Source organism: Pleurodeles waltl, chromosome 5 (assembly GCF_031143425.1).
Source record: "Pleurodeles waltl isolate 20211129_DDA chromosome 5, aPleWal1.hap1.20221129, whole genome shotgun sequence".
NCBI classification, from domain to species: domain Eukaryota; kingdom Metazoa; phylum Chordata; class Amphibia; order Caudata; family Salamandridae; genus Pleurodeles; species Pleurodeles waltl.
The window spans coordinates 854,247,662-854,264,198 of NC_090444.1; the positions used below are offsets into that span (position 1 = coordinate 854,247,662).

The 16,537-nt window shown below is 44.9% G+C and overlaps 1 protein-coding gene across 2 annotated transcripts in view; it reads left to right on the plus strand.

The window, feature by feature from the left end:
* The window catches only part of ABCB10 (ATP binding cassette subfamily B member 10), a 1,288,341-nt gene that overhangs the window by 854,831 nt on the left and 416,973 nt on the right, over positions 1 to 16,537 (plus strand). For both annotated transcript variants that reach the window (XM_069234944.1, XM_069234945.1), the window contains exon 8: positions 11,365 to 11,574. In XM_069234944.1, coding sequence (XP_069091045.1) covers positions 11,365 to 11,574 — 210 coding nt within the window. The remainder of the gene's footprint in view (positions 1 to 11,364; positions 11,575 to 16,537) is intronic.

Consider the following 16,537-nt stretch of genomic DNA (forward strand, 5'->3'; position numbering starts at 1 on the left):
CTGTTATTTCAGGTGCATCACTATCTTTTAGGAAAGGTTGATTGATTGTTTTCCAAAATAGGGTATTATCTCTTAGTGTTGTTGCTTGTTCAAGATTTGCCCATGCCCTAGCTCTCAAATTTGCCTTCCTGGTTGAAGATGTCAAACAAGAGGATGACATCACAACCTACATATTCTCAACAATTTTTTCTTTAATACTTACCGTTTATACTGTTTCAAGAACAATAAAAGACAGTTCTCTGAAACCAAAATACCGCCGTCTAGAGTCATAAATCTGCCATCCTCGTACAGACCCCAACTCATTTAATGCAGTCTAAGGGAGCTTTTACGTTCCACGACATGGCTACGGATTTAATCATGGTGGTGTATATAAAGGATATGTTTAGAGTAAGAAGGTGTAGTTGAGTTTTCCCAGGTTCTGGGGGTTGTCTTTGGTCCCATCTGAATTAATGCACAGTGGGGTGGTTCTGTGGGGTTCCTAATGGTGCAATGTGCTTGTGGTGTGAAGAATGGCTAGAGAACTAAATGCAAAACAAACAACATAATAGGTTAATCAAGTCCCTCTCCCTATACATCTCTCCTGTAAAAGCATCTGTCTCCCAAACATGCTCCCCCAACCCGAAAGTAGGCAGTAATAAGAACTGTTCCTAGGGTCTCTATCCCCAGGCTCCTAGCCTTCTAGGGCTACACTGAGGATAAGTTGGTGCCAGCGTGGAAAGATGTAAAGCAGGCAGAAAATGTCCATCCACCCCTACTTATGGAATTATTGATCAGTGTCCCCTGTAAGGCCCTCTCCATAGTGTTGCTCTCCAAGAGGAACAGGGTTGCAGTTCCTTTATTCTCAGAGTCTCATGTGGCTTATGTCTCCTGGTGGCCTTGGGACCCCTTCTGGACCTCTACCAATGCCTGAGCCCTCTTTGTTCGGTTCTGGTGATCCCCGGGCCACCATGTCCAGGGCAGTCAGGCCATGGCCTAGTCTGGGGTGTCAAAAAACTCCAATTTGCTCTTGTGGATCAGTCACCGACATGCTGGAAATAGGATAATGTATTGAAGTGCCATCAAACTGTGCTTTTGTTTAAAGTGGTCATATGATTTCCTTTGGGCTGGGACATTTCTAGTGTAGTCTGGGAATATCATCTCTTGTTTGGATTGATGTATCTGTTGTCCCTTTTCCCTTACTCCAAACAGGGTAGTGTCTCTCTCACAGTAGTTCAGGAGCTTGGTGAGATGGGGCTCTCTGGGCTTGGGACCGGTGTGCATGTTAAGCGATTAATCAGGTCAACAGCAAATAAGTGTATATCCGGGGTTTAATCCATTTTCCAGAAGCACTTCAGGTATCAATCCCTCCACCTCCTTAGGGAATCAGATGAAACTGATGCTGCTTATGCGGGTTCTATTTTTGGTGTCTTCGATTGGTAACAATCTTTTGAATTCAAGGTCAGACGGGAAATCTCTGTTTTAAGGTCTCTTATAGCTCAGATGTATGCCCCTCACTTTCAGCGACTTGCTGTGGTTTTGCGGAGGTCCTGGAGCAGGAAGGCCACGTCCAGTCACACCGATCCAATCTTGAATTCAAGGGCAGTTTGTGTATCCTGGATTACCTGTAGGACCACCGTTTGTCTCCACCTTCCTGTAGCGATTTGTTGTAATATCCCCACCGCTAGTCCCTTTTTGTCCTCCCACTGGTGCTGTAAATTTGTCAATTTTAGTTTGGGTCATGGTCACAGGGGTCATTTTGCACCCCATAGTTGTTGCTGGGACCTTTGGGAGGTTTTGGTGGCCAGAGAATTCAGATGCGGTGTGATCCACATGACTCCCAGTCCCCCTACCCCGTTATAGTCTGATTATGAGGGGCACGTGCAGCTGGGTTCCACAAATGTCAGATATCTGGGGCAGTGTATGGTGAGGCCGGTATCCCCTTGCCACTTCTACAGATTTTAATATGGCTGCAGCATTCTGGAGCAAAAGATGCATTCTGTGCATGGGATGGGGCTGCCAGCAAGTTTTAGATGCAGCATGGTGGAAGAACTACAGCCAGGACCCAATCTTGCCCACAGTCCTGCCTTTTGCCCTTGGTTCTGCGAGTCTGTTGCCCCTGGCAGGATAACTTAGGTTTTTCAGGTGGGACGCAGGGGCCAGACCCTGCCCCAATCCGCAGGGCCCACTCCCAAACTTCATATGGCCTACTTGATGGCACACACCAAGAGGCCCAGCCAGGCACAGCACTCAAAAGCATACACTCAGACCCACAGTGAACATGGGGCTAACCAACTGTAGCAGGCTGCATGGCTAGGACCATGCTCAGATCGCCCGACACGCTGCAGAGTCCCTGGATCGTGTTGCAGTGACCTAAAGGGGCCGCACGAAATTGCTGCGGTCCACCTGCTTTCCCATCGGGGTCTCAGGAAGTCAGGCAGCCTGACTGAGTCGCGATTTATGCCAGTGCTCTATGGGTCAAAATAGGTCAGAAGCCGAGAAGACGCTCAGACGCGAATGGACCACCATCTTGGCCGTCCCAGCACTGCCAAATAATTAGATAATCTATGGTGCTTCTTTCTCCTGCAGACATACAGATGGCAGGAAGGCAGTTATGAGGAATGTATTGCAGTTCCAATACCCTCCCCTTCCATTATTAACTTTAGACTGCAGATGGGAGATTCGTTTTTGAGAGCAGTGTGGGATAACCAGAGATACACTAGTCTACATAGATTTTAGGTCTGCCCTAACAGTGTGTTTGTCACTTGAACACATTTTGCCAACAAAAACAAACTTTCAGTGTACTACTGAGAGAAGGGGCTTAGGCTTCATCCACATGTTGGTTCCCTTGAGTACATAATGTGATTGGGTTGAATTTGTGTGCTTTCACTAAAATACTGTTTGTATTGCACTTTTTTCTTGTGATAAACTTATACTCCATACAGGACTGAGTTGGTTATGGTGCAAGCCAATGATCATGGCTATAGACCATTACTTGTTTATGAAGTGTTATGAAAAAGACATTAGGCCTGACATAATCGTTGTGAAAGGCATATGCTAAAGTCAGTAGCCGTTTAAGTGTCACACAGTCTCACAGATTACCCATACCAGGCAATGGTTTTGGTGTTGGTTACCCTGTGTGACAAACCATGGATATAGGTTTGAAGTGAATATCTTGTTAGGCTGTCTTTGGAGAGACAGTATTTTGCTTAGCCAACTCTGATTTACAATTCCTTTCTAATTTTATGACTGTGACTCTTGACAATTGCCTAGTGGGAAAGCTTACACTCAAAACTATTGTCCTGAGATGGTTATGGTGACAAGCTTTAGTCCTGATTGTTGCACTGGAAAAGTCTGGTGTGCGAAAATAATTTGTTAAAGCCAGTTAGCATTTAACAGTTAGTTGTCATTACATTGTGGGATAGGCTATAGACACATATTTTTTTGCATGTAATCTCACAATTTACCATAGTAAGTCAAGCTTCTTGATGTTGTCTTCCCACCCTGACTAACCCAGGGGTTTTCAGTGTGATTCCTGTTAGGGTCTGTTGAGAGGAGTTGTAGAATATTTTGCAAGCTGTATTTTAGTACATATTTGTAATTTTATAACTGTATGCATGATGGTTACCAGTTTATGTGCACTTGAATAGATCACTGCTGGGTAAAGTGTAAAGCCAATGGTAAAGGGTAAAGGCTGTAGTGTCTTGCATGTTTTATAACAGAACCTTTTTGGCTCCACAGGACTCTGTAGCATTGTGGTGTAATCACTAGTATGTAACGTAATGAAAGCTTGGTTTAGAATGCAGGAATTCACAGGTACACGCAGAGGAATAAAGACGTGTGATTTACAGCTTTGAGTCTGGCACAGTCATTGGTGGGTACCCAGGCTGTGGAGGAGGCTACAGCTAACGACGAGATAGGGAATAAGTAACCCAAAGAAAGACCGTGCTCTCCCAGATAGTTTGCCATGGTCCAAGCAAACTGCTCGTGCATGCTATGTGTGCCTTCATCAAGGTGCTTAGTCAACTCCAAAGACTGTCCTGGATGATGCAGGGGCTGATCCATTGTCAGACCTCAGTGAGGATGCAGATTCTCTGCGACAACCAACAGCATCTGAAAGTGCTCCACCCTTGATACCAGCCACTACCATGAACAGTTAAAATACTGCAGCCTGCCTGAAACCACCACCACCTTTTGATACCACTCAAAAAACACAATATTGGCGATAGATCGACTGATTGGATAGAGACATTTGAAGATTTCATTGATGCGCTTGAAGAGACTGAATCCAGTACCTAACTTTAACTACGAACTATGCGCTTTCAGTCAAGAACGTTAGAGTTGGTGAAACTATTGATGAATTTGTGGAAAGACATGATGCACTCATCAAACAATTTAGGTTCAATTAATTTAATGATGAAGAACCTACGCGTCTTAGAATTATTGAAGGATGCTTGTTAGTTTCATTAACACGACGAGAGAAACTCTTAGTCTGGAACAAGTGTTGGTGGCTGCCAGAGCTGAGGAACGTGTTGAGAGACAAGCTGGTGACTTGGAGGCTGGAGGTGCCCAAAGAGAGTCAGTCATGAGTGTGAAAAGTAATCCCAAGCAATTGACTGAAGGTCACAAAGTGATGTCTACACGTAAAATGAAGTTGTGATTTAGAATCGGATTTTCGTTTCCACATGAAAGAAAGTATCCTGCCATGCAAAGAAATGTAAAAGTTTTAGGAATGAGAACCCATTTTGTGATGGTGTGTAAAGCGAAGAAAAAAGTGTATCACAGCGCAAAAACAACATGGCCGGCAGAACTTTCCAGAAACAGTGTTTGACACCCTGCTTAATAATGAGGATGTCCATCCTGTTGCTCAGATACCTAGACAAATTATTTATTTACAAGACGTTGTTGAAAAAGAACTTGAATTGGTACTTAAGCCTGATACTATTGAGTGTTCCACTGGTCCAACAACACAGCTTTCTCCCATAGTAGTGATGCAATTGAATGAAAACAACATCCAGGTCCACACATTGCTGACATGATAACGCAATTGAATAGTGCAAAGGTCTTTTCTTGCCTTAATTTGCATAAAGGTTGTCGTCAGTTGGAACTTGAAGAAGGTTACAGGTACATTTCAATCTTTTCTACACATGTTGGTTTGTTTAGATACAAGAGACTTGATTTTGGTGTGTCATCGACTGCAGAATTTTTTCAAGAAGTCGTTCAACATGTCATACAGCCTCTTATGAATGCATTAAATTATAGCGATGACATATTAGTTTTCGGAGCTCCACAGAAGGAGCACGCTAGAGCTCTCACACAAGTATGTTGTTTACGCAGTGATGAAGGATTGACTATGAATGCAGACAAGTGTGAGCTCGACCAGACAAGTTATTTGGCCATATCTTTTCTGATGAGGGGAATACACCTGATCCTGCAAAAGTACATGCTCTGTCAAATGCTGATCCCACACAATATGTTTCAATGGTATGTTCTATTCTTGGCATACAGAGGTTGTTGTCTACGCTAGCCTGGTTAGGGGCTGTCCTTTTACAGCATAGTGGATGCCCAAATGCTCAATGGCATATTGTGGCCTATGCTAGTAGAAGTTTGTCCCAAAGAGAACGTCCTTACCCATAACCTGAGAAAGAATGCTGTGGTATGGGCTTGTGAACATTTCCATGAGTTCCTGTATGGAAAACCGTTTATGCTTGTAACTGATCATCAAGTTTTGCTGACCATCTTTGGCAATCCAAAAGCTAAGATGCCTCTTCGCATTGAATGATGGGGACTCTGATTGCAAGAATATGATTATATAATTGTGCATCGTCCAGAAAAGGATCAGAATCCTGCTGACTACTTTTTCGAGAGTTCGTATACAAGGTCAAGGTACTCCATCACAGACGGATGAAGCCTACATTAATTTCCCCATCAAGTGTACCAGCTGCCATGTTGTTAGACCAGATTATAACTGCCACGAGCCATGATAGTGATCTGCTGAAGTTAAGACACAATTATGCATCAGTCATGGAAGCAACATAATCGACCTCTCACGAGTGATGGTTAATTTAAAAAATACAAAAATGTCAAGGATGAGTTGTTCATAACTCAGGAAGGAGTTAACCTGCGAGGGTCGAGTATACGATTCCGGAGAGTCCGCGACAGAAAGTAATTCAAGTTGCTCACGAGGGACATTGTGGCATTATCGCCACAGAGAACTCTCCAAGACAGATTTTGCTTTATATACTTAGATGAAAGAGTTGAAAAGGAACTCCAGGCCTGTCTCACATGCAACGGCCTTTCTACCACTGTTACTCAACATACACCGAACATGTCAGGATTCCCTAAACATGCATGGGAAAGAATAGCCATTGCCTTCTTTGGTCCACCTTATAATGGACATCATCTTGTGGTGATTGTAAATCAATACTCGTGTTTCCTGTTGGTTGAAGATCGCTCACCTCCGGATCATGAACAAATCATTGAGAAGCTTGATGCCATCTTGGCAACATGGGGCATTCCAACCATTGTGAAGTCTGACGATGGCCCACCCTTTAACAGTAAATAATTTAAAGAATTCCTGGAGCATCTGAACATAAAGCATCAAAAGAGTGTGCCTTTGTGGCCACAGGCCAATGGACTTGTTAAGCATTTTATGAATATGTTAAAGAAAGCAGTGAGGCGTGCAACTCTTGAGGCGCTCAATATGAAAACAGTACTAAACTCTACTCAACAAGTTTATCGCTCAATACGCCACTCTGCCACAGGTAAACTTCCTGCAACATTGATGATCGGGAGAGCAATGACACCAAAGTTACCTCAGTGGACTAAAATGAGAGACCAGTGCGAACATGATTTGTACAAGGGGCTTGGTTAACAAGCAGAAAATGAAAGCGTATGCAGACAAGAGGTGATATGCAAAGGACATCTCATTTAGAAAAGGAGATTTGGCCATCGCCCGACAGATGCGCAAAAGAAAAACTTGTGCTCCCTATGATGCTGAACCTTTCCAAGTGGCATCTACAAAGGGACACATGGTGACTGCCCAGTGCCTTGGGAAGTCTATAATAAGAGAATCTTCTCACTTTAAGGCTGTGATTCATCGGTCTTCAGCTCGAAATGGTGCAAGGTGAAAATGTTTCATTTAACAGAGGAGAAGATGTAGTGTCTTACACGTATTATAACTGAACCTTTCTGGCTCCGAACTGACTCCATAGCAGTGTGACGTAATCAATAGAATGGAATGGAATGAAAGCGTGTTTTAGAATGTAGGAGTTTACAGGTACACACAGAGGAATAAAGATGTGAGATTTACAGCGGTGTGTGTGGTGTAGTCATTGGCGGGTACCCAGCCTGAAGAGGACGCTACAAAGTCTTAATTAGTTCATTGGTAAAAGTCGTGTCAGATTTCATAGGTTTCATATGTTTATAATGAAAGGTTATAACAAAGCCAGTTGGACTTATTGTGAAAGCATGTGTTAAAGCCAACAGGCTTTTAAGGATCAGTTGTTATAACAGTGCGCTAAAGCCTGGTGGCAGGTATTTGGTTAAATGGAATAACACAGATTACCTTAGTGGAGAAGGGTTTTAGTGTTGGTAACTGTAAGAAATGGGGTCTCTTGGTGGCAGTGGTTTGTACTCTGCCCAAGTAGGGACCCTCACTCCAGCCATGGTAAGGGAGTCACACAAGTAAGATAACCCCTGCTCACCCTCTTAGTAGCTTGGCTCAGCAGTCAGGCTTATCTTAGAAGCAATGTGTAAAGTATTTGTACACACTCTCTCACACACACACACACACTCAGTAACACAGTGAAAACACTACAAAAGTACTCCACACCAGTTAAGATAAATAGCCAATATTTATCTGAATAAAACAAGACTAAAATGACAATAATCCATCATACCAAATAAAGGTATCACTTTTGGGTATCTCCTTTTAGCAGACAGTACCTGGGAATGCGTCAAAAAACAAAGGCGATGCAGGCCACAAAGGAGGTTGTGTGTCAGAAAAGCAAGCGATGCATCAGTTCTTTCCTCGCAGGGGAGGCCATGCGCCGATTCTTTCCTCGCAGGTGAGGTGATGCGTCAGTTTCTTACTGCAGTGCGGGGTCGAAGAGAAAATGATACCCAGAGATGATGCGTGGAAAATCCAGATGTGCTGTGTGTATGGATCTGCAGTGAAACAGGCTCTGCATCGATTCTTCTGCTGCGAGACTGGCACTGCTTCGATTTTTCAGCTGCGGGGCAGGCGCTGCGTTGATTGTTCTGCCGTGGCGTGCTGATACTTGGATTTTCTTCTTCAGAGCACCATTTTCCACTTCAAAGGGCCCAGGGACTGGATTTGGCCACACTTGGCAAGTCTGGACTCCCAGTAGAAGATCCCAGGTACTGGCAGATGAAGTCTTTGATGTCCCTGAGACTTCTAACAGGAGGTAAGCTCAGTTCAAGCCCTTGGAGAAACTTGGAAAGCAGATTGTAGAAAGTAGAGTCCAGTCTTTCCACTTCCAGGACAGAAGCAGCAGGCCAGCACAACAAAGCAACAGGCAGAGTGGCAGTCTCTCCTACGGCATCTAGCTCTTCTTCCTGGCAGAATATCCTCCGTACAGAATTGTTCTAACATTGCGGCATCAGAACTCCAGTACTTATACTCATTTCTGCTTTCGAAGTAGGCAAACTTCAAAGGAAAGTCTTTGTAGTGCACCAGACCCTGCCCTTCCTGCCCTGGCCCCAGACACTCCAGAGGGTTGGAGACTGCTTTATGTAAGGATAGGCACAGCCCTATTCAGATGCAAGTGTCAGCTCCTCCCACCTTTCTGTCCCAGGAAGACACATCAGGATATGCTGTACACACATCAGCTTCCGTTGTGTGACTGTCTAGATTGAATTGGCAAACAGTCCAACTGTCATCCTGATCCAGACATGTATTCCGCAGACAGGCAGAGTCCCTGAATGGTTAAGCAAGAAAATGCCCACTTTCTAAAAGTGGCATTTTCAAACTTAAAATTTAAAAACCAACTTCACCAAAAGATGTATTTTACATTGTGAGTTCAGTGTCCCCAAACTCCATATCTGCTCCCGATGGAAAATTACACTTAAAAGATTTTTCAAGGCAACCCCCATGTTACCCTGTGGGGGAGAGAGGCCTTGCAATAGTGAAAAACGAATTTAGTTGTATTTCACTATCACTTCTTGTCAAACACACCAATACATGCCCTACCTTTTAAATGCACTGCACCCTGCCCAAGAGGCTGCCTTTGGCCTACCATAGGGATGACTTAAATGGAGCAAAAGGGAAGGTTTCGGTTTGGCAAGTAGGTGCACTTGCCAGGTCGAACTGGCAGTTAACACTGCACACACAGACACTGCAGTGGCAGGTCTGAGACATGTTTACAGGGCTACGAATGGGGGTGGCAAAATCAGTGCTGCAGGCCCACTAGTAGCATTTGATTTACAGGCCCTGGGCACACATAGTGCACGTTACTAAGGATTTACATGTAAATCAAATATGCCAATCATGGATAAACTAATCACCAATACCATTTAGGCAGAAAGCACTTGCACTTTAGCACTGGTTAGCAGTGGTAAAGTGCCCAGAGTCCTTAAACCAGCAAAAATGAAATTCCGCACAAGATCAAAAACAAGAGGTCGGAAGCCAAAAAGCAAAGGAAACCTTGCAGAAAGGGCCATTTCCAACAGTGACTCACACAGACAAAAATGTGGATATACAGTTTGCACTATGGTAATTATAATTAGGCTCTATTAGTAGGGAAGTTGTATTGTTTTGACAACTGTATTTTGTACATATTTATAATTTTATTATGGTATGCCTAATGGTTACCTCGTGAGAAGGTTTGTACCCAACAAAATAGGTCTGAGTTGACTATGGTGACTAGCCAATGAGAACACCTAGAAGCCTGAATGTTAAAATCAATGGGTATGTAGTTAAGGGTGAAGTGTTATTTCTCTCAATTAAATACTACAGATAGGTATTTTGTTAAATGAAATGTTACAAATTACCTTGGCAGTGATGGATGTTGGTATTGGGTACTGCATCTGACAAGCCCTTTAATTATTCTTGCTAGAATCTCTTCTTAGATATCTGCCAGGATCGTGTAACTAAGAAAATCATTAAAGAATCAGCCCACCGTATATTTAAAAGCATATCCATACAGGTACCTTGAGGCGAGGGTATTTGGGTGAGCGCTGTTCTATTATTTGTCTGTTTGTCATTTACATTCTGGTTTCATCTGTAGGAGTTTTGCATGGGGTAATAGCACACATCAGTCATCGGCTCTCATGCACTGTGAATGATAGCATTTCCTGATCACATGTTATACTCCACCTGAAAATAAGTGGTTCAGTGTCAAACCTGGTTGGCTTGTCCCTTAGTTTTCAATGTTCTGCTTTTATGGTTGCCCTTTCATTTATTTGTTTCTCCTCTTTTTAATTTAAATATTTCCTAAGATAACAATACAGCTCTAAAGGCAGAGCTAATGGTTCACTTGCCCTAATTGTATCTGCACTGTGCGGTGTCTCACATTGCCACTTTCTCTAAACCAGGAGACCATGATAGAATGGTGTTGTCCATAGTTTTTTTTACCATTCGAACATGGTCAACACGTTGGTTCTGAATGTGGCATTCAAGAGAATGAAAGAATCAGTCAGTGGATTTATGAGTAAATGAACTCATGAGTGCAAAGTTGAGTGACTGAGAACATGTAGGACGGCCTACTGAATGTCTACACCCATCATTGACATAAGAAACACTTACATTCATAAGCTAGACCTGTTGGCATTTCCAATGCTTGTTCTACTTTATGGCAAAGGAAAGAAAGCAGGCATTGGCAAAGCCACTGACTGCAGCCAGGGCCAGATTTTTCAGTTTTGTCAGTTTCTGTAAGGAATCCGGATTATGTGCAGTTATTATTTGGTTATCGTTGGTGCTGCAGGTCGTAACACGCTTGACCTTTTCTTTTAATTAACTCAAAAAATAAGAAATGAATTCCCCACCATTTTGCATTTTCCTTAAATCTCTTGGTCTAACTGGAATAACAGTTTAATTATGTTACAGTGTGTCAGCAAATTTTATATTTTTGCTAATTAGAACATGAAATTGGTCATCCAGGAAAAATATTTCTGAATGATTAAAAGTTTCACAAGTGCCTTACAAAGGTATATTCAACATCTGAAATAGCCAGCCTTTATCTCTTCCACAATTTATTTACTATATTTGTTTTTTTCCGCAGAACATGCCTTTGTAAACATGTACTTGAAGTAGCTCTCCCAACTCCTTGACGTCCGATTCCTATCACGGATACGTTATACTAAAGTGTTATCAGTACCTGTAAGTTGGCATTTTTGGTGATTTCATTTATTTACTGTCTCTTACAGAAGGAGTTGTTCTGCGTTCAGAATCTTTCAGAGGTGGTCTCGATTTCCAAAATGTCCACTTTGCATACCCAACCCGTCCAGAAACTCCCATTTTCCAAGGGTTGGATCTCTCCATTCCAGCAGGCTCAGTCATGGCTGTGGTTGGGCCAAGTGGCTCGGGCAAATCAACGCTTATCTCATTATTGCTGAGATTGTATGACCCAATTTCAGGTAGGTTCTTATTTAACGTGTATTAAGTTGACACAGAATGTTACCAATTTCCCTACATATGCTAAACTATATAATATTATTATTAATACATGATATTTTAAATATTTCTGGGAACCTTTCCATTGTTAACTCCAAATACCTCACTTAATTGTACAAGGCACCTACCCTTTGATGCCTACAGCTGTGAGTGGGAAAAGCACCTCCTGCAGTTTGCTTACGAGTTGTTTTGATTTTTTTGAGGTTTGCATTTGAAGATGCAAAATGACATGTCTGGTTCTTCTAGTTTCTCAGGTAACAGACCGAGATTTATATGCACTGGTAGATAGATGGGCTACTGCGAGTAACCTATCTAATCAGCGTCAGCGGTCATTAATTTTAATTGCTTCACAGATTTTAGGCCTTTATCTATTTTATTTCTCTATTGAGCCTTGAGCCGCATTTGCCTGTGGCACCCATATTAATTTGTTCTTGCCACTTGCTTGTAAACTGCATGGTTCTATCGGTCTCTGTTAAACTACACAATACGTCCTAATTATCTACTTGAATGGAGCATTTTTTTTCTTTTATTTATTTATGCAGATTTTCATAGTGCGCACGTGACTCAAAGGCATTAAAGTGTTCTAAATGAGCAGGCACAAATAAAGGTAGGTAACAGATACTGATAAATTAATTTTTTTAAAATCTAAATAGCAGAGTAGACCGTTCCTGGTCTCAAAGTGGCTTTCGAACAAGAGGATTTTCAGTTCCTTTTTGATAGTTGCAAGGCAGGGATTGGAGTGTGCATTTCGTAGTTGTGAGTTCCCAATCCTTGTGGCACTGAGTTGTTCGGAGGATCAAGACCGGTTCGGTGCAGGGAATTTTTCGAACTGAGCCACCTGTCCCAGCAACAGGAAAGAGTCTTGCATTCAAGTGACAAAAACCTATACATCAAAGCACGGAGATTGAGTGGCAGCAATTGAAGGCATTTGGTTTGCCACCAAAGTTGGTTGATGTCATCCTTGCATTCAGAGAACATTCCACAAAGTCAGTCTAATCTGGGCGGCGGAACAAATTTCTTGCCTGGCGCGGGGCTTCAAACACTAGCCCTTACAAGATATATTTTATGATGTTCTTTTGTTGCTTCATTAGCCAAGCAAGGGCTTGCGGTGAGTACATTGAAAGATTTGTCGGCCCTTTCAGCTTCTCTCGGTGCTTGCCTGATCAACCGTGGTTGTTTAAGTCCACGTTTGTCATACACTTCATAAAGAGGTTGACACACACACACACACACACCATGTCGTTCCTTTTGTAATGCCACAATAGGACCTGTACTTGGTTTTATTGTTACTTATGTGCAGGCCATTTGAGCCATTGCTCATTTTTTCCCCACAACTTTTGCGTCCATTTCTTACGATAATGGCATTACTCCTAGTCCTACTCCCTCGCCTTCCTTTAAACCAATGAGGCCTCCTGACTCCCTCTAGACCCTCCCTTCCCCTTTTAAATCCCCCCCCTCCACCCCCACCACCTCCTGTACAAAAACCAAGCCCAAGGAGCAACTCAGACTGTCCGTACCGGGGGGGGGCGGGAGGGAACTCAAAGGAAGGCGAGGGAGTAGGACTAGGAGTAATGCCATTATCGTAAGAAATGGACGCATTACCTCCTGTCCCTCCCTCACCTTCCTTTAAACCAATGAGACATAGCAAGAAATACACAGGAGAGGGACAGTGAGTTGCAAACAATTTATTAGAATGCACACAGACCACCAATGTCCAACCCCATCACCTCATAGAGGATAAGACCCGGTGACCCAACACCGACTCCAAACCACCCAAGTCCGCCAGCCTATAATGCTGAACAAACGTGGAGGGAGAGGCCCAAGTGGCGGCCCTGCAAATCTCCACCACAGAAGTCCCTTGAAGCTCAGCCACCGTAGCCGCCATACCCCTGGTAGAACGGCCCTGAATCCCCAGGGGGGGGGGGGAAGCACCCCTTTCAAGGAATATGCCAACAAAATCAAAGACCTCACCCACCGACTCAAAGACGCTGTGGAAGGCTTTTCCCCTTTACGGGCCGGACCGAAATTAACAAACAGCGAATCACCTTTACGGAAAGGAGCCACCACACTCAGATAATGCAGCAATGCCCTGCGCACATCTAAAGAATGTAAACGAACCTCCTCATCCGAGGAGGGATTCGGGCAAAATGATGGAAGGATGACCTCCTGGCGAGCATGGAAAGAAGAATTAACTTTCGGAATAAAAGAAGGAACCGGAAGAAGAATCACCCGATCCTGAAAAACTTTACAAAAAGGAAAAGAACAGGCCAAGGCCCCCAATTCCCCTAAACGGTGGGCCGAAGTAATGGCCACCAAAAAGAATGTTTTCAAAGAAAGATGGCGTAAATCACGTTGCCCCAGTAGTTCAAAAGGGGCAGCAGTTAACGCATCTAAAACCAAAGAAAGATCCCACGAAGGAAAAGAACGTACAGGGCGAGGAAACAAATTAAGAAGCCCCTGAAAAAATCTAGGCATCAAATGACCCTCATCCGGAAGATTACGCCACGGACCCCTAAACGCCTGAATAGCCGCCCACTGTACCCGCAGAGACGCCGCAGACAACCCCAATTGCGCACCATTCTGTAAGAACTGCATCACATCAAAGAGAGATGCGCAGGTAGGATCCAAGCCATGCCGTAAGCACCAAGAAGAAAAAACCTTCCACTGTCTACCATAGGAAAGCAAAGTGGAACGCCGCCTGGAAGCCAGCAAAGTAGAAGTCACTGGTACCCCCAGACCCGTCAAACCCCGGCGTTCAACTTCCAGGCCTTCAAGTGTAACCTCCTCAATGACCCCATCGAGAGGCAGGGAAACTCCAGGGGCGACGGACAAAGAGGAAGAGGCCACATCCGGCCGGATGCCATCAGCTGCAGCAACGGAAACCAATTCGCCCTCGGCCAACGGGGCGCAATCAAGATAACCCTGGCCCCCAGAAGCCGCACTCTCAACAGAAAAGACCGGATCAGCTAAAACAGCGGGAAAGCGTACAAAAGACCCCTCGGCCAAGGACACGACGTCCCGTCCATCTCCCAAGCCGGAGGACACCAAAACTGGGAGCAGAATCGACCTAGCTTCGCATTTTCCGTGGACGCAAACACATCCACCACAGGAAGACCCCAAAGACGAACCAGATGAAGAAACAGTGACTTCCTGAGGGAAAAAAGTTGAGATGAAGGAATCACCCTGTTCAGCGGATCCGCCCGAACATTGACCACCCCCCGAATGTACATAGCCCAGAGAGAAGGAACCCACTCCTGAGCCCACAAAAAAATCCTCCTGGCCAGACCGAACAAAGCCCTTGACCTGGTCCCCCCCAGCGGTTGACATAAGCCTTGGCTACTAAGTTGTCTGTCCGCACAAGCACCGCAGTTCCCTTCAGGGATACCTGGAAATGTATCAGAGCCAACAATACAGCTTTCAACTCGCGCCAATTCGACGACCGATTGGCCTCCAGCGGGGACCAGAACCCCTGAATCTGTGCCGACCCCATCCAAGCACCCTAACCGGAAAGGCTGGCAGCCGTTGTCACCACCACCGGGCTCAGAGGAGACAAAGACACCCCTACCCGAAGATGATTGGAATCCAGCCACCATCTCAACTCTCGGCGAATCAACCCTGACCCCGGAATCCTGGACATCAGAGAACCGGACCCTGGTGCCCACCTTCTCAGGAACCAGGTCATCAAGCAAAGCAGATGGAAACGCGCCCAAGGGACCAGAAATATCACCGACGCCAAATGACCCTGCAAACGTAACCACAGAAGAGCACGGGGGCAGTCCGTAACACAACGTCCCTCACCATGGACTGGAGTACATCCAACCTCTTTTCTGACACCGTCACTACACCTAGAAGAGTCTGAAACCGAGCCCCTAGAAAAACCAGATCCTGGGATGGGACTAAATCGGATTTCCCCCAGTTGATCAAAAACCCATGGTTTTGCAGGACCACCAGAACCCGGGCCACCTGCCTCCGCAACAGGCCCTGCGAGGGTGCATGAATCAGGATGTCATCCAGATATGGACGAATAAACACCCCTTCTGAATGCAGCAAAGCCACCAGGGGGGCCAGCACCTTTGTAAAAATCCGAGGAGAAGACTTGAGGCCGAAAGGCAGTACACAAAACTAATAATGCTCCTGATCTACCGCAAACCTTAGGAACCTCTGAGAAGTCTTTGCCACAGGCACATGTAGGTAAGCATCCTGCAGATCCAGTGACACCAGAAAGTGCCCCTGACAGACCAATGGGAAAATAGTCTGAATTGACAGCGTGCGGAAATGCACCGTCTTGATCCAAGCATTCAGTCCTTTCAGATTGAGCACAGGCCGAAACCCCCCTGAAACCTTCTGAACCAGAAACAAAACAGAATAAGTGCCCTGACCCCTTTCTTTCAGGGGAACGTGGGAAATGGCCCCTTTCAAAAGCAAGTCCCGGACTCCGTCCAACAATGCCTCCCTCCATGCCCCGACTGTAGGCAGAGGAGTGGGACGTACCCCCGAATCCGGAGGCACCATAACAAAATCGATGACGTAACCATTGGCCACAATGTCCAGCACCCAATGATCGCTGACACTCTCCTGCCAAGTTGAAAGAAAGTGCCTCAGCCTTCCCCCAACCGGCCCTATGCCAGGCCCACAGTGATTGTCAGGACCCCTTCTTGAACCCACCCCGGTTCGAAGGAGCAGCTTTCTTAGGGGAAAAACGAGGCTGAAAACGACGTTTCCTAAAAGAAAAAGATTTTGTATCCATCTTGGGAGAAGAACGGGAATGCTTCTTCCACCCTTTCCCCGAAGCAGATCCCGCTTTATAAGGTAAGGCATGCTTCCTTTCCTTAAACGCCTTAGAAAGCATGGAAGGCAATTGATCTCCAAACAAGCTACGACCCTCAAAAGGCAGTCTCAGGAGGGCAGACTTCTCCCCAGGGTCGG